Source organism: Notolepis coatsorum, assembly GCF_963971535.1.
Source record: "Notolepis coatsorum genome assembly, chromosome: 17".
Taxonomy (NCBI): Eukaryota; Metazoa; Chordata; class Actinopteri; order Aulopiformes; family Paralepididae; genus Notolepis; species Notolepis coatsorum.
Window position 1 is genome coordinate 53,194,905 of NC_140181.1, and position 18,934 is coordinate 53,213,838.

General features: G+C 47.1%; 1 protein-coding gene across 1 annotated transcript in view; it reads left to right on the forward strand.

The window, feature by feature from the left end:
* Positions 1–18,934, forward strand: part of clcnk (chloride channel K) — a gene marked incomplete at both ends in the record, with an annotated part of 103,442 nt that overhangs the window by 82,898 nt on the left and 1,610 nt on the right. The window contains 3 exons of the mRNA XM_084333454.1: positions 9,940–10,010; positions 15,804–15,878; positions 16,163–16,249. Coding sequence (XP_084189580.1) covers positions 9,940–10,010; positions 15,804–15,878; positions 16,163–16,249 — 233 coding nt within the window. The remainder of the gene's footprint in view (positions 1–9,939; positions 10,011–15,803; positions 15,879–16,162; positions 16,250–18,934) is intronic.

The window sequence follows — 18,934 nt, forward strand, 5'->3', positions numbered from 1 at the left end:
AGCGCATTGGGCCTGTCCTGGGGTTTCCTCGTCTCGTGACAGCGGATCGAGGGACGTCGCACGGCGGCTAGCTGTCGGGCTAGGTCGCGCACAGGTAGGGCCTGCGCTGCCTAGGGTTGCCACCCGTCCCGTAAAATACGGATTCGTCCCGTAATTGGAAACTAAAACACGCGTTCCGTATTGAACTGATACGGGACGCACCTTGTCCCATATTTTAAGGTTGCCAGTATTGTGAGAGAAATGAGCCAGCCGACCTACAAAAACAAGCAAAAAACAAGCTAAATTGTTTCCAAATGTTGCGGAAAATAAACAGACTTGGCAACTCTGGTATGATGGGCGTGCGCTCAGCAGCTCACGGCCAATGAGAATTTGCGCTTTCACGTTGCTAAAATACGTTCTGTGCCGTTGTGCCAATCTTCCGTCTGTGCGCAGCCTGTCATGGTTGCTGTTTGAAAATGTCCACAGCATACACTACTCCACCGCGTCCTAAAAAGACAAAATGCCTCCAGAAGTACAGACGTGAGTGGGAACTGGCAAACCCCTGGCTTGATAGCGTCAGTGGAGATGTTTATAAAGCAAACTGCAAAGTATGTAGGTGTGTGATTTCTGTGGCGCATGGTGGACTGACTGACATCAGACAACATGCATCAGGAGAACAACATTCCCGAAATATAAGAATGCAAAGGACCCAAGCACAGGTGTCACAGTTCTTCATGACTGAAACATCTCCTGAGATTGATTCGGTATGGGATATTACATCTTATTTATCTGGTTGTGTTTTTAACTAGATGTCAGTATTTCTATTTACCTGCCCTGGCAGCCAGGAGCCTACATATTGGCTGCTGATGTGGGCATAGTCTAGGCTATTTCAGTTTACTTATGGTTGATTGTTCATTAATGTTGAGTTTTTAAAGTCTAATAAATAAACATGCATTTATATTAATCAATATAATTAAATAGTGTGCCCATTTAAACTCTTATGTTGTTATGCTCATCTGGAAAACGGAATTATTCATAAAGGATTAACAGTTAATAAATACATAAATAATAGAATTCATAAATACATAAATGCAAAAATACTTAAATAAATACTTAAACATAAATAAATAGTGTTCAGACAACAATATAAAAGTCATACTGTTCAATTTCATTTCATTTCAATGTTATCATCCCACTCCTCCCCTCTAGGTTACTGCAGCTGAGGTGACACAGGTATACCACACGGTTAAACACAACCTCAACTACAACAGTGCTGACTGTTTGTTGTCTATGCATTTCAGGAGTTTGGGGGGCTGGCTCCCCTAAATAATTAAATAACATAACCCTAACCCTAACCCTAAAACCGAAATAAAGTTTAAAAAAAAATAGTTACAAAATCCGCCCATTTTCGCCCAAATTTTTTTCTCGCGCACGCTCGATGGAAGGTGTCCCTTATTTCTATTTGTGAAAGGTGGCAACCCTAGCTCTGCCAGGCATTAATGCTAGCATTTGTGATACTGCTCGTTGTCCCGTGAGACAGCCGAGTTGTGTATTGGCGCGAGGGGCAGGATATTTGGGAAAACATGCATGGTTGTCATGACTCTGTTTTGGGTGTTTTCCCAGCTATCCTAGTGCGCACGGCTAATGCTAATGCTACAATCCTGGGTCTCCGTTCTTGTTCCCCGCCGAGGGCTGTCTTTACTAAAAGGTCTTCCCGTCAGGGGTCTGCGCTTTGGAGGGGCGCCGCCCCCATCGCTTCCTGATTCTACTGCGCAGGCGCACCAACCAACCTGTAGGAGTCGCTGTCCACAACGCCCGATCCCCACCCATCAGTTTCCCACCCCCTAATACTGCCAATGTGTATTAGTACGGACGACCAGCTAAACTGAAAGCAATGTGGAGCGCTGGGCTCGAACAAACCCAGCGTCTCCAGTATTCGTGGTGAGCGCCTTGGCCACTGCACCACGTAGCCGCCGCTGTCTTCCCTCCTCTTAACCATTCATGCTGACGGTCAATCGGTGTCTAATGTTGGGAGTTTTGACCTAGCCTATGTTTCCCTCCTCCCCTCTCCGCAGAGGGACTTTGGTCTTTCCGCAGGAGCGCAGGCGGTATTTGACCTAGGCCCCACACCGCCTCACACCGCGCAGCCAGAGGTGAGGGCGCGGCCTCGCCAGCGGCTGTGGCGAGGCGCTCAACCAGCGGCCATGTTTCCCCCCGCCTGAGGTACCCTGTACACAAAGAAAACAGGTGATCGCAAGGCCGACAGCCTTGGCGGCCGAGGGATCGGCTACATTAGATGAGCACGCCCTAAAAAACCGTCGCCGTCTAGCTGTGTCTAGCTCGCTCTCCGGTCACTCCCCCCCCCAACACCAGCGGGATAAGGGCTCTGATTTGTTTCCTTTGACTGCGGGCCGCGTGCCTTCAATGAAGCGCAAGCGGCCCCACGTTTCGCTTCTCATGGGGACAGGGGCTGACACCCAGTTGCTGGCTAGGCCTGGGTCTGTCCGTGAGAATGTTGTGCTGTCAAGCGGCTCCCACTCCACACGTTCTGCGTCTATGTTTGGTGAGCCTGGTGTTGTGTCTGTCAACAACAAAGGTTGTCAGCGGGGGAGCTCGAGGCCCTTGGGGTCGCAGCGCGAGTTCCCCCAACCCCGCTCTCGCCAGGCGGTGGTCTGGCAGGCACGCGTGATTTGGGTGGTAGTAATATCACTGCAGGGCTACGGTGTGTAGGAACCCACCCTATCGGGCAGTGTGGGGACCTCACGTCTTGCATGTCCAGCTGTAGAACAGTTCCTCAGCAATCCATGCCGGGGAGGTGTTCAGTGGGGGAGCTTTTGTCACCCAGTGTGATGTCAGCTTCCCCCGTATCAAACCGGCCCTTTCTGTCGGGGTCCCCCCTTGGGTGCGATTGCCTCGTTTGTAGTGTCAGGGTGCGGCATCCCAGCTCCACGAGACGCCCTGCTCGCGCGGTTGGCGAGTCCAGGGTTGGCAACGCACAGCGGGTGGGACCGGGCCGCCTATCTACGGTTTCTGGCGGACCAGCGCCAAATAGCGGCGGGAGCGCTTGGGATTATCATCACATATGGCTACAGCAGTGCCATATGTCGAGGTGGATGGAGAGAACGCTGAGGCGGGGACTTGTGTTTACACAACCCCACCCGTTTTCAGGTTTGGTACAGACCCTATTGTCGGGGTCAACAGCAGTTGACAGCTCTGGCCGACGAGATCCAATCTCTGTGGGCGAAGCAAGCCATCGTCGTGGTCCCAAAGGAGGATGCGATGCGTTTATCTGGTGCCCGAGAAATCGGGAGGTTCTGTCCTAGTACGGTTACGGCGCTGTCCGTGATGCGCCTGCTGCTGGGGTCCCTCTTGGCCTCCTCTTCATGAGTAGGATGCAGAGGTGGTTTTTTTCAGTATGCAAATGGACCCGTTGTGAGACATATGGAAGCGGCTGAAGGTTCCCATGTAAGTACTGTGGGACCTAGTCTTCTGGGGAGGGTCTGGTGCCCTCACCTGCGGGGTCCCCTTGGGCAGCAGGCTGTCACACGTCACGGTCTTCACCGACGCCTCCCTCATGGGATGGGGGGTCGACGTGTCGGACCAACGCAGTAGGGGGCAGCTGCCATGCTGCCCGGTCTGCGCTACATTCAATGTGTTGGGATTGAAGGCAGTCCTTCTGGTCCTCAAACGGCTCGACCACCTTGTGGTGGGCAAGCGTGTTTTGGTCAGGACGGACAACACAACGTCAGCGTCGTATATTGTCAGACAGGGAGGAGTGCGCTCCCCCCGTCTGCACTGTCAAGTCAAGTCAAGTCAAGAGTTTTAATTGTCACGGCATACAGGTATACAATGAAATGCGGGTGGTCTTGCCCGCAACGATGTGCAATACAGTGGTACATATAATAGAATCAAAAGAAGAAACAACATTGTGCAGTAACAGGTAGCAGGTAACATGGAGTGACATCTCGGTATCTGTACATAGTTATTTACAGCGCATGTGTGACATGCTAGTTAGCTTTGGTAGTGCAATACACTGTTCCTGTTATTCTAATTTAAAGTGTCCTTTCCTTTGGCCATAAGTGTGCGTGTGTGCGACATGAGTGTGTGCCCGGCCCGCTCATGTTAAAGTGTTAAGTGGCTGCTCGTGTGTGAGCGTGCACAGTGTGCGTGTCGTGTGTGTGTTCATGTGTGCTTGTGTGTGGACAGTTCAATGTTCTGAGCACTCAATGTACATTGTTCATGGCTCTGATGGCCTGGGGGAAGAAGCTGAGCCTAAGCCGCTCTGTCCTAGTAGCTGGGATTTGCAGGCGTCTGCCTGACCTCAGCAGCTGAAATAGGCTGTTATTGGGGTGGTGAGGGTCTTTCATTATCCTGCAGGCTCTGGATTTGCACCTCTTGTTGTATAGAACCTGCAGGGGGGGTAGTGCAATACCCGTGGTACGCTCGGCTGAGCGCACCACTTTCTGTAGGGCCTTCTTGTCCTGTGCCGTGCTGTTTCCATACCAGGCAGTGATGTTTCCGGTCAGGATGCTCTCTACAGCTCCTGAGTAGAAGGACTGGAGTATCTTCCCCGATACTCTGAACTTCCTGGGCGGTGGTCGGGCTCTGGCTATGGGCGTTCTCCATCTGCTCTGCCTGAGGGCTCTCCACATCCCCGGCAGGGTGAATGTGGGTGCAGGTGTGATGTCGCGGGCGGTCCCCACCCTGAGAAGTGGGGACTACGTCCAGACATAGTCGGGCAGGTCTAGTAACGATTCCGTGGCCGTCCGGGATTCTATACGCTTTCCCCCCCTTACACCTGATAGCTCAGCTGTTGGGGCGGGTATGTCGGGAGCGCGGGACTTGGTCCTGGTCGTGCCGGGCCGGGGGCCTGTACGTTAATGCCAAGCAAGCAGTGCAAAAATGCTTCCGCATTCGTCACCGCACGCTAGTGCGGTAAAGCGCCCTTCTTTTCAGACAAATGCTACCGTGCGTGCACCGGCGGCGGCGTGCTCGCTCAGGTGCGTGCGTGCGCCGGCGTGCTCGCGCGAGGTGCCCGCGCATGCGCATGAGATCCGACACGAGCGGAGCTCAATATATATAAGTCACCGCCCCTTATTCAGTATCTAGCAATAGCTCAATTGGCAAGGACACATGGCTGTGGATCCTATGGCTTGTTTGCTGGCGAGTTCGAATCCCATCGAAAATATTTTTTAACGTGATTTTTTTTTAACGTGTATTCTTTCGCCGGTTAAGGTTAGGCATGGTTAAGGTTAAGGTTAAGGTTAGGCATTGTTTCGGAGTTGGTTAAGGTTAGAACGGTTAAGTTTAGGCGCTGTTAAGGAGCTGGTTAAGGTTAGAGTTTGTCAAAGAGAATGGCAATATAATTTCTATGGTTAAGGTTAGGCATGGTTAAGGTTAAGGTTAAGGTTAGGCATTGTTTCGGAGTTGGTTAAGGTTAGAACGGTTAAGTTTAGGCGTTGTTAAGGAGCTGGTTAAGGTTAGAGTTTGTCAAAGAGAATGGCAATAGACAGGGCGCTGGGCGGCGGAAAATGAAAGGCGCATTACTGCATGCCACTACGGTAAATTTTTGCACTGCTTGCTTGGCATAAAGCTACACGCGGGCCGGGGCTCAGCTGTGTGGTCCCCGGCCCTGATTCAGCTCTTGGTGGCTCCGTCGTGGCCTGTTCCGTGGTCACCGCGGGCCCTCTCTCAGGCACGCGGAACTCTGTTCTGCCTTCCTGTTCTGGGGCAGCCTCTAGGCTTGGCTGCTGACAGTGTGAATCTGGTGGGGATGAGTCTTGACTATTCTGTGGTTAACGTTATCCGGTACGCGCATGCTCCGTCGGCGTATGGTCGAGTGTGGGGGCGGAACGTTGTTCAGCCACCCTCTCGTGGGACATTCCTGCTTGGCGCTCTGCGTCTCAAGTCTGTGGAACGTTCTCTGTCTCCGAGTGGGACCTCCAACTGGTCCTGGGCCCCATTTGAGCCTCTTGAGCAGGCGCCTTTGGATCCACATTCTTTTTGGCCATCACTTCCGCTAAACGCGTGGGTGAGCTGTGTGCTCTCTCGGTGCGGCCTGAGTGCCTGTCTATTCGGGCCAATAGCGGTGCGACTCTGAGGCCTAATCCAGTCTTCGTGCCAAAGAATATCCGGAGCTCTTTTCGCTCCAGGGATATTGTGATTCAGGCGTTTCATCCGCCTCCTCACGCTAGTGGGTTAGAGGCGAGCCTTCATCTGTCGTGTCCTGTCCGTGCTTGGGGTTTTTGCCTCAGTCGGACACAGGATCTCAGGGCTGCCGATCAACTGTTTGTTACGGTGGCCCTCGCGCAGGTAAGGCACTGTCCAAGCAGCGCCTGTCACATTCAGTGATGCAGTGGTGGTCCCACGCGGTACCACGCCGTCCTAGCAGTTTTCTGAGCAGAAGTACGCACAGTCGCGCACGGATATGCACGCGTGCGCACACAAAAATGCGCTCCACTCATTCGTTGTGCGCTAAGTACCCACTGTCTTACATAACAATAGCGCAGGTCGTCAGGGCCCCGTTCCCCGTACCTGGTTCAACTAAGTCGATCAAGATGTCATTATCCAGATTCAGTTAACCCGATGTTTGAAGCCGGGATTTTCCTGTTCCTCGAAGGTGGATTCAGTCTCGTTAACTCAAGCCAGACTTGAGACCCAGGATAAGTGCGCGTGCCCGCCTCAGCCGAGAAGGCAGCAAGTGTCGAGAGCAGAGATCCTGATTCTCTAGCGGCATTGATTGATTAATTGATTTAAAACTTTAGTAACATATTGCAGTACGGCTCAATCGCCTCGCCGACAAGTTAAATGCGTTATCTATAGGCTAATTTTAAGTCCCTCATTACCTCAATCAATCAGATTATATTTCTTTAAACTTGCCTGCTGGATTGAATAATCAAATGAGATCTTGCTAGCGAAAATAATTAGTTAAACTGTTATACAAAATAACGATACGGCTCTCTTCCCATTGATTGATGTATAGTCGATCTTTTACTTATCTCCACTGTGGTGTAACGGGTTCTTCTTTTGACTTTCACGCAGACGACCGGGGTTCGAAACCTAGTCTTCCCCTTCTTTTTGCGATGTAGGAATAATTCAATTTGGTGCACGTTGAGAGCTATATAAAGAATGACATCCTCAATGCATGTAGATTTATAATATTTTAACTTGAAACTAGGCTACTTTGGCGTATAATCATTAATATTATATTCCAAAAAATTATATTGGAAACACAGGGTTTCGAACCCCAGTCGCTGGGTTGGCAGGATTGAGCACTACCGCTGCGCCACTGTGCCAGATGGGATAAATTCATTGTTTATACATTAATGAACGAGACAAGATCCACAATCCACGCATAGACACTTCAATTTTATGCTTGAATGAAACACAATCCAGGCGCTCCATTAAACATCCACAGCGGAGAATATGAAAGGAATCAGAGCCAAACGAGCGATAGGTTTCAATCATTAAAAATATCCCCGCGGGATTCACATTTGCAATGCTGCGCGTTGTTAGAATAACCACATAATGTGTACATCGCACCGAGCGAGCGCCACGGTATATATAACGTGCATTATTTAGGACAAAGTGAATTTAGTATCAGCATTTTGGGTCTATTTTACATTTCAAAAGCCCCCTCTGGAAGAATGGAGCACAAAAACGTAATTCAGAATGGTATAAAGCAGATCCTAGACTGTGGGAATAATTTCAGGAAACGCGCTGTCACTTTCTTTGCGGGGGCGTGGCTGTGCTTCATCCGGCTAACTTGAACTTAAACCCTGCTTTCGACCAGGCTCAAACTTTTGGATCTGTTGTCATGGTGATTTGGACAATCCAGGTACGGGGAACCGGAAAGTCCGGCTTAAGTCAGACTTAACCGAAAGTTATCCGGCTAACTCAGTTATCCAGGTACGGGGAACGGGGCCCAGGTGTCTTCAACTACACTACACAGCACTTATCTATCACCTAGACTTTGCATAATAATAGGATACCAATAACATAACAAAGAACGAGAAGTACAAAACCAAAATACAAGCCCTGTGGCACTATGTGACAAATGGTGCCGACTGGAAGGATGAGGCATTAAGTTGTGCTTCAGAAGGAAACTGTCCTTCTATAAACTGTAAGTTACATTGTTAATTTAGTTTGTATTTACTTTTCTAGTTTAAGTTAATTCAATTAAAGAAATTGTAACTACAATATTGTATCTACAATTACATTTAAAACATTGTTTGTTTTTCAACCATATCTGTTGACAATATAATTTCTTTATATATTGAAGGCTACATCCTGCTACCTTTTTCAGCCTCTCTATTTCAAGGCAATATTTACAAAAACTAAACTAAAACTAGTAATTTCCTATACAAACATGTTTCCTACTATTTATGCATAATAATCATCTGTTCTGTGCGCAGGCGAGGGAACATGTATGCGCATGCGCGTGCGGGGGAGCGTGCGTGCACGTGGCATCCAGGCAGTTCTGATATTACGACTGCACCCCTGGTCACATTGGTTGTGCGAGGGCATTGCCCTTTGCTACACGTTGGCTGGACAGGTCCCCCCTGGGGGTGTCAGGGCGCACTCCACTCGTGGAGTGACGGCTTCTGCCGCCTTGTTAGGGGGGGCCTCGGTGGAGGACATCTGTGCTGCGGCCTCCTGGTCCTCCCCGGGTCCCTTCGTTAAGTTTTACCTCATGGACATGACTGGGGGTTCTGTCTCCCAGGCGGTTCTGAGGTCTGGGACCTCCCCTGCGTCCCGCCAGTCGTTGGGCTAGCAGGGGTGTGTGCCACGGGGTGCTGTGTCACACATGGTCTCGCCTGTACTGTGCGTTTTTAGGGGTCCCTGGTTCCCTCTTTTTCGCACTTTGGTGGAGTTGACTGCCTCCCCCCCTTCGTTAGGACGGGCGGGTGGACGGGACTCCCCTCCTCCCTGGTAGTGGGGCTTACGGGCCCTCAGGGGGTACACGCGTCTGCTCTGCCCCATATCTCATAATGGCAGGAGCGAGACGCGATGACCAGTATGCTATAACGAAAGGTTATCCTATAACCTAGTTATATGAATACTGGCAGAGCGTCTCGCTCTCAGCGCCCTGAGGTCCCTTAGTTGGGTTTTAAATTTTGGAAACCTTTTTTTCCGAGGAGGGTGGAGTGTGACCATGTCCGGCGTCTTATAGGAGGACGCCGGGGCGTGGCCTGGTCGGGTGCATGGGTGCAAATTGTTTGTCATGGGCACGGTGGGTGCTGGGAGATAGGGGTTGTCTCATAATGGCAGGAGCGAGACGCTCTGCCAGTATTCATATAACTAGGTTATAGGATAACCTTTCATTACTGTGATAAGTCATTATTTCCATGACTTTTGAGCTACTAAAAGTAAACCAGACACAGTGCTGTCTTGCAGTTGTACTAACGTTACTGTGACCTGTCCACCAAATGCTTCATGTTGATGTCATCCTAAACTAGGGGGCAGAGTGGCTGTGAGTGAGTGAGTGAATGAATGAATGACTGACAGAAGGAATGAATGAGTGAGTAACATTGGCATAGAGGTGCTTCACATCTAAAAACATTCTTGTTTCAACACTTTCCCAAAACAAGTAAAATTATTTGATGAGTGACCCGTTAATATCAATATATTATCACTTGTTTCAAGACATTTACAGACAAGTTCAGTTAGATAACTCTCTCACCCCGGCAGTATATTTTTTTCACTTGTTTTCTGAAAATAAGACGCTTTATAAGCTTAAGAAGTCGGGTAGCAGTGTGAAGAAGAGGCTAAGGGGCATGATAGAAATGTGATAGAAGCCAGCTGCGACCGATGGTAGCGCAATAACACAGATTCATTTGTATGTTTGTGACAAAGAGGCTGTCTTTTTGGCGGCGGGCAAACGAGTAAACTGTAGCATCAATTTTGGCCAAAATATATTAGTTTTTGTCTCAATGTCACCTGCTCTCCTTTCCTCTTAAGATTCACAGGTTTTACTGGGTTCTGTTCAGCGATCAGACCTGCACACGTTCCTGCATCACAACCATAAAAAGGTAAAAGAAAAAACGAAAAAAGCCTAAATTGCTCTCGGACAGGAGCATTTGCAAAATGTTCAAAATGCTAAATGGAGTGCGATTGAGACGGTCCTGGGATTTCAAGGGGAGGTAGAGATTACTAATCTGTGTGGCACTATTTGAAAGGCAGTCATTTCAAGGGGAACAGCTTAGTCCAAAAAAACTGCTTGCGCTTGCTAGATGAGCCTACTGCCAGACACACAGCAAAACAGAACCTCTTGGCTAAAGCTTCACAAACCATGTTAAACCCAGATTCGGCTCAAACAAGGGACTAAACACGTTTCGCAATTATGCCACATCAATGTGGAACGCCCTACCCACAGCTGTAAACGAATGTGAATCACTACCCACTTTTCAAAACCACTCTCAAAGAGCACCTACGGGAGACTGCAATTCGAAACTGGCCCCTGTAAATGTCCTAACCCAACCCCCTCCAATGTACAGTAAATCTCCTAACCCAATAATACACAAGACACAAGAAGAATGTACAGTTACCCCCCCACCCCGCCTACCCAACCCCCCCCCCCACCCAACCACCTCCAATGTACAGTTTACCCACCCCACCTACCCACCCCCCCCCTCCACCCCACCTACCCAACCTCCTCCAATGTACAGTTTCTTCGTCAAATGTATATACTCTATTTTTTAGACTCTTTTTGTGTCTAAAAAAAAATATGTTATGATGAATTGAAAATGGGGGACCCTGATGTAAACAAGATGAAAGTCTTTCTCTGGTCTGTATCCCCTTAACAATTGTGTGTATTGAGCCATACTGTATTGTACCCATTCTGCAATCTGTTAATACAAATGTCAATCAATCAATCAATCAATCAAATCCAATGGCCTGACAAAAAAAATAAATAAAAAAAAATGAATTTTCTTTTAAGTCCGCGATTTTTCTTTTGTTTCACAATGGGTCATGACAAACCAATTACATAATCCAACATATGTGTAACGAACTAACATTCCAGTTGACTATCTTTTTTGGAGGATTCGTTCAAAGGCTATTCATACTTCCATTTGTCTATCTATGGTGGATTCATTCAGACAGAAAAAAAAAGTAATTCGGTTGTGGTCTAACTTGACTGTTTCAGCCAATCAGAATCAAGAAATTTGCATGCCATTGTATAATTAATGATAATCACCTGCTATTTGATTACAATCACCTGTTGTTTTGAGACCAAGATGTCTGCAATGGAATACTATGAATAGTTTACCTTGGAATGTAGTACATACCAACTAGCCCCCCTGGCTAAAACAATGGAGTATACAACATATAGGCAGGCAGTCTTGTTTGGATGACATAATTTCCTGCCACAGATAAATACACAATTTGCTGGATGCTTTTATCTAAAGCACCTTACAACAGAAAATTATGTACAACCCCCTTATGACCCCAGTGGGAATCAAACCCTCAATCTTGACATTGCTGTAGTGCCATGCTCTATCCACTGAGCTAGGTATACAGGATGCATCTATTCTTAACCCAACGCATGTTTGCTTCTGCGTTCGCGTTTTGCGAATCTGATTGGCCACTGCCGTTTCTGGTGCGATCTGATTGGCCACTGACGTTTCTGGTCATGTGACATGTGCGCCCAATCGCGCGACGCGCCCATTTCCGCCTCGACCAGCAGCAAACTACCTAACGCCTACGATCCACACTCTAACCTTATTAACCAACTTCGAAAGAGTGCCTAAGCTTAACCGGCGAAAGAACTTGCCGTCACACGATATCGCCCTGCTCTAAGACAAACTCTAACCTTAACCAAAATTCTTATCCCAACGCATGTTTGCTTCCGCTTTCGCGTTTTGTGCTCTGATTGGCCACTGACGTTTCTGGTCGCGCCCATCGTGTGACGGCAAGGTCTTTCGCCGGTTAAGCTTAGGCACTCTTTCGAAGTTGGTTAAGGTTAGAGTTTGTCTTAGAGCAGGGCGATATCGTGTGACGGCAAGTTCTTTTGTCGGTTAAGCTTAGGCACTCTTTCGAAGTTGGTTAAGGTTAGAGTGTGGATCGTAGGCGTTAGGTAGTTTGCTGCTGGTCGAGGCGGAAATCGGCGCGTCACGCGATTGGGTGCACATGTCACATGACCAGAAACGTCAGTGGCCAATCGGATCGCACCAGAAACGGTAGTGGCCAATCAGATTCGCAAAACGCGAATGCGGAAGCAAACATGCGTTGGGTTAAGAATAGACGCAACAGGACCTCCTTTGGCTTGATCTTTCGGGATGATGATCCGTCCGTCATTATCCAGAAGACAGGCGATGCAGCAATCCAAGGTAGATTTTCCAAATTCGACCATTGTCCAGGTAAGATCGAGGTTTTTACTTGAATTGGCTATGGGGCGACAATAATATACTCATGAGGCATGGTTTCTACCTTGAGCCCTTAATCGGCGTGGTTTATTATTTGCATTGGTTCATAGTACAGCAGCACATGAGCTCTCCTCTTCGTGAGAGGTAGATGGGGAAGAGATAGAGACATCTCCTTAAATACCCTCCATTTGGTGGTAGCATTAGCGGCTCCGCCTATAGCGCCCTCTAGTGGAAACAGTTAGGCATAGTTAGACAGTTACTAGCAATCATATATAACCTCTAACTTTAACATGTGTACTAGCGACTATCCTGATGTCCTGGTAGACGCTCGGTTGGGTGCGGGGAATCCTCATCTTTGACGCGCAATTAGAAAAAACACAATGTTGAGTCGGTGTCACCTGCCGTTGGGTGAAGTTCCCATTTAATTGAAGTATTTAACATAATAATAATAACATGTGATGAGCCAAACAATAATTTCTGCATAATTGTTATGGTTTGAAACCGACCCCAACAGCACGGCACAGACAGGTAGTTCAGAGTTAGCCAAAAACTAGGGCGTATTTATTTACAAAATAGGAATGAGCGAAAAACAACAAAAGCACAAGGGGAGAAATGTTCTTGGCAGAGTTGTCTGCGGCTCTGCAGCTCGTCTTCTGAGCAGAGATGGCACCGTGGCGTTGCGCCTCTGCCTCTGCTGCTCTGCAGCTACTTGTCGATCCACTCGGGAAAACAGAGAGAGAGATAATGTCAAGAGACGAGCGAACGGGATAACAGGCAGTCCAGTATTGATTCGCTGAGTCAGTAACAACAACAAGCGGCTCCTCTTCAGTGTTAACAAAACACACAAAAAACAGAAAGGTCCCGAGTCCCGGAATTTGCGAGAAAAACAGAGTATCCAAAAAAAGGTACGTTCCAAAACTCACCAAGGCGCAATTGCGCAAAGCGGTCTACGAGGCAGAGATCCAAAGGATGGCAGAGCAAGCAACAGCGGCGACTTCCAACAGACGTCCTGGAGAGAAAAAGACGAGGTACAACACGGGGGAACAAGCAGCAGCCAGTGGAAATCCAAAACGACCCGACAATGAACGTTAGGAAACCCAGAGTATATGAAGGGCTCCAGCGAGCTGATTAGAACTCACTTCAGGTGCGCGACGGTAATTGGTACCTTGAAGACCTTGAAGCGTGCGGCGGCAACGGACCAATCCTCACAATAATGCTGTTAATAATACTGAAAACGAGCGAGGGTACGTGCGTGTGTTCGTGCAGTAAAAAACGTGAGTTCTCTGTTCTCTCCGTCACCCATACCTAGATACCCTAATTGACATAGCCTACACCTGTGCCTTTATTCAAAACCCATGCGCTCCACGCTGCCACCCAGTGATGAACTTAACAAACTACAAACTTAACACAAAAACAATCATATAGCTCCTACAATAACCATCAAGTGAACCTTAAAATTAACCTTAACCATAACCATAACCATAATGTGTGGGTAGTGTAGAAAGCATTCTGAGAGCTGAGCTTTATTAACCATTCACACAATTTAAGCTAGTGCACCTCGTGGCTCATCAATTCGTTTTACAAACACAAACTGAGAAATACATGGAAATAAACTTGCTTTACAGTAAAGTAGATGAGTAAACATCAGTATAGATTCTCACCTTAATCACTGAGGCACACAAATAACAAAGGAAAAGTTGAAGAGGGTTAATTGTCCCTGCTGAGCTGAACTGAAGCTGCCTCTGGCAATGCGCGGATCGGTGGACATCCCAATGTTTGCACCAGAGAGTGCATGTTAGAAGCTGGGGGCAGCTTTTGTGCTGTTAATATCTTGCAATTGAAAGCAGGATAATGCTATTCGAGCATTTAGGGAGATGCAGAGAAAGGGCTCGCTAGAAGCGTCTACATGTGTTCGAAGAGATGTCCCTCACAGGATTTTCATGAGTGAGTGAATGTGTTAGGGTGAGGTGTCTTTTTTAGAACCCAGGAGCAGAACACAGGCACAGGAGAATAGAGCGGTTTAGAATATTTAATTGGAGTATGGGAAGCAAGGTCCAAGGTAGTGAGAGGAGCTCAGAGACAATGATCAATTGGAGTGGAGGAGTGACAGGCCAGGTGTATGTGTGTGTGAGGTCCATGAGGGTTCAGGCTCCGGGTCCGTGGTTGAGGTGTAGTCCGGAGAGGTGAGGTCCAGGACATCAGAGAACAAGAGTTAGTATTGAAAAAGTCACTGGGCACAAGAAGACATGATTCCATGAACGCTGAGGTCTGAATAGAGTCCTATACCACGGGAGGTGAAAATAACACAGACAAGGAGTGACAGGAGTGCAGGCCTCTTATCCCGGCTCCTTGATGATGTGAGGGTTCTCAGGTGTGTAGGCCGCGCCCAGATAGACAGCTCTGGGCTAGATCCACAAAGAATGGATTGCACGGAGCAAGTTGCACCCTTACTTACAATGAATTGAAAATGGGGGACCCTGATGTAAACAAGACGAAAGTCTTTCTCTGGTCTGCATCCCCTTAACAATTGTGTGTATTGAGCCATACTGTATTGTACCCATTCTGCAATCTGTTAATAAAAATTTCATTCAATCAATCACCGTGCAGATTGATTGATTGAATGAACGTTTTATTAACAGATTGCAGAATGGGTACAATACAGTACGGCTCAATACACACAATTGTTAAGGGGATGCAGACCAGAGAAAGACTTTCGTCTTGTTTACATCAGGGTCCCCCATTTTCAATTCCTAATGAATTGTAAGTAAGGGTGCAACTTGCTCCGTGCAATCCATTCTTTGTGGATCTAGACCAGAGTGTTTGTGAGGCGGGAACAGGAAGAGGACCATGTATGGGCCTGGGAACCTGCTGACACACAGGGGAGAGAAAAGCCCTGGCTGTGGCTGTAACAGAATGAGTAAGTGACCACAATTTGCCATGTACTGTATAGCCTACAGCGCAATCCAGCGCACTGTGGGAAAAGGTCATGGGTACAACACTGTGTACCTAATGGCGCCAAATACACAAGAACTACAATGTTATGAGTGAAGGCTGTGTAGCTGAGAAGAATATGTTGCCAAGCCAAAATAGTCAAAACAACATACACTATTGGAGTTACAAACACATTATTAACTGATTTTCAACGCAATGAAAACAAATGGTGGTGAATGGCGCAATAGCAAGCAAGATGAGAAGGCATACAGTACCAATGTCAGAGTTGTTCTGCTCTTGTATTTGGTCAAAGATCAGCAAGGCTTATGGGTTCTGTAGTAGACAAGTAAACATTATGATATAAAACTCATTTTGTAAAAAATATACTAATATCACAAAATTAATTAACTAATCTATCCACAATCTGTTTTAATTTGATCTTCAATGGGGGAAATCACAGTGGAACCTCACTCCCCAGGTCTACAGAAAATGCATGTGAAAATAAAATGTCCATGTCTGATTCAGCAGGAGAAACAGTTGGAGGATATTTCTTCAATCCATCCGACGTCTGTGCAGTTATCAACTCACAACACTGTGCAGGAGGTGAATCTTTTTTAATCTTATAGACGCGTGTCCCTGCATTTAAAATCAATTGGTTAATGCTTCTTTTGAATAGTATTTGTAAAACAAATTTCTGGCCCTGCAATTGTAAACAACAACAACAATAAAATGGTCTCAGGACCCAGTTTTTGAACCTAGTTCTTTGTAATGTATATTATTTTCATAAACCATAGAATCTTTCCACAACTCTGAGTTGAAAACGTATACCCCAAAACTACATAGGCCTATGGCACCTTTAAGATAACATCTCCTCTCCACTGCACCAGGCCCATGGTGTCCTGAGCGTGCTTGGTGCCCAGACCTTGTTTGTGACAGAGAGAGGGAGGCTAGCTGGGATGGTCACATGGCTCGAGGTAATGTGTATTCCCATGTAGGTGTTAATGTACACACTCACAACACATATATGAATGTAACATCTTTTCTGACCGGCATGGCAACATGCTGTATGTCCACCACATACGCACATTCACAATATCTTCATCTATGGGCATAAATATTTGCATACAGTGTCAACAAGATCTAGGAATCCTCTGCTTACTGGCTTACATTATGCTGAAAAGCAGTGGCAAAATAACTGCTTATGAATTCAAAGCAATCACATATCTCTCTTTCTCCCTCCCTCCCTCCCTCATTCTCTGACTCTCTCTCTCTCTCTCTCTCTCTCTCTCTCTCTCTCTCTCTCTCTCTCTCTCTCTCTCGCTCTCTCTCTCTCTCTCTCTCTCTCTCTCTCTCTCTCTCTCTCTCTCTCTCTCTCTCTCTCTCTCTCTCTCTCTCTCTCTCTCTCTCTCTCTCTCAGATGAAGAGAATATTGGAAGACTTGGCCAAAGAAATCTAAGCTGTGATCCATCAACCTTGTATTTAAAATTGTTTGTACCAAATGCAAACACGTCCCTCACCTTCATTAGCGTGTGAGCTCTGGCTCAAATAATGATATCTCCCACTCATTTCCTAATGATAACGATGTTTGTACACAAACAACATTGTCATTAGCCGGTGGGGAGGGGGGGTGGTTTGAGGTCGTTGATGTGCCCTTTATTGTAATTAGCAAGACCTCATCCTCCTTGGGGACGGGTGATATAATTTTCAGACACCCAGTGTATGTCAAAGGACACAGCTATATTAAAAGACATGGAGTGTGGAGTGTTCTGCCCATGATTATTTTCCAGGATCCTAAAGCACTGTTTACAGTTACACCATGTGATGTGATACGAACGTTCTCTGGTGAAACTAATACTAATGAATTGTTTTGAAGTCATTGATTGCAGCGCGGCTGCTGGTATGTGTGCCTCTTGAATGTGGACACTAAAAGTTGTAAAAAAAAAAAAAAAAACTTTTAGTGGTAGAGTGATGAAAACTTTTGTAGATTTGCCGTCGATCAAAAAGCTACTTGGACCAGATGTAGGACATGTTATTTTTTTTGTATTGATCTTTTTCCCCCTCCTCTTTCCTCCGATTTTCTCCCATCCCAATGTTAGTCGTCATGCCAATTCCTAATCCCCTTCCTGGTCGCTGCGCACTTACCCCCCACAGTCGGTCTGGGAGAGTGGAGGCTATCACGTGCTTCCTCCGACACACGTCTAGCCAATCAACCGCTTCTTTTCACCTGGCAGCGCGGACTCTCACTGAGAGGGCATAGCGTGTGGAAGGATCACACTATCCCTCTTAGATCCTATCCGCGCTTAGCAGGCGCCCCGACCGAACTGTAGGAGTCGCTGTTTACAACGACCCGGACCCACCCCGCCAGCTTCTCCCACCCTCTAATACTGCCAATTGTATTAGTGTGAACGGCCAGCCAAGCTGGTGACAACCCCGGAGCTGTGAGCTGGATTCGAACAGGCGAATCCAGCGTCTCCGGGGTTGGTGACGAACGCAATCTCCGCTACGCCACCTGACCGCCCTTGTAGGACATGTTATTATAGCACTGATCCTTGAGAGTCGGGAGAAAACATGTCCTACAGGGAAACGGGTACTTTATGTTCTTTATGTATACCACATCCTCAATTTCTGTCATCAGACTTTTCTACAATCTAGAATAAATCATAAAACAGTGGCGGCTCTACCACTAGGGGCGCTCGGGCGCCGCCCCCCCTCAGCTCCTACCCTGGTTATATGAGAGAACAAGACAAATAAGTTTTTAGTTTTTTTGTTTTATAGCCCTATAAATAATATAAACATGTTTAAAATTAATAATATTTACTCATTTTAAGTATGTTTGTGTTTCCAATGCACAATATAACGTTATTATCGCAATTAAAAAACACTCGTTTTCCAAAGCAGGAAGTGACATCACGTTTTTTTAATTTTTTTAATTTTTTCGTATTTCTCGCCCGGGCTAGAAGCGATAGCGCTCTGAGTGCGCGTCACAGTTTGATCGCTGTCTCCGTCACAGCCAATCAGTGCATACGGCGTTGTGCGTTGAAATATGACTATTATGTTGGAATCCGAGCGCGATTTGAAGCGGTCTAGGCAGCCGCGTGAACTTCCGTGAAGTATTTTCCATAGCCGCATTTTCGTGGAGACGCTCTCTGATTGGCCGACGCGATGCCAGTTTTTTTCCATAGCCGCATTTCTCGGGTTGGCTTACAGAGAGAATGCAACACAGCAAATTCAGCAACAGCAGTTCAGTCGACTCGTCAACAACAACAGCAACTACACTGAGCTTAGGCACTCTTTCAAAGTTGGTTAAGGTTAGAGTTTGTCTTAGAGCATGGCGATAGAACGCCAGGTAGTTTGCAGGCTGTTCGAGGCGGAAATGGACAAAGACACAGCTCACTCACACAGCTTGTTGGCTAACAACAAGCTATATATGGATGCAGTGTGGAGGGACATGTATGGACAATGGATGGACATCAACACAGGCTGGATGGACAATGCCATGGAGTGGATATTCTTTATCAACAAGCCAACAACAAGGTAGATTAGCGATCTTAACTCTAGTTTAATACATGATACGTTGTCTACTGATGCCGCATAACGTTGTAACGTTACAGCTACTGCTAGCTGTTAGCTCCGTTAGCTTAGCTCGCCACTTTTATAAT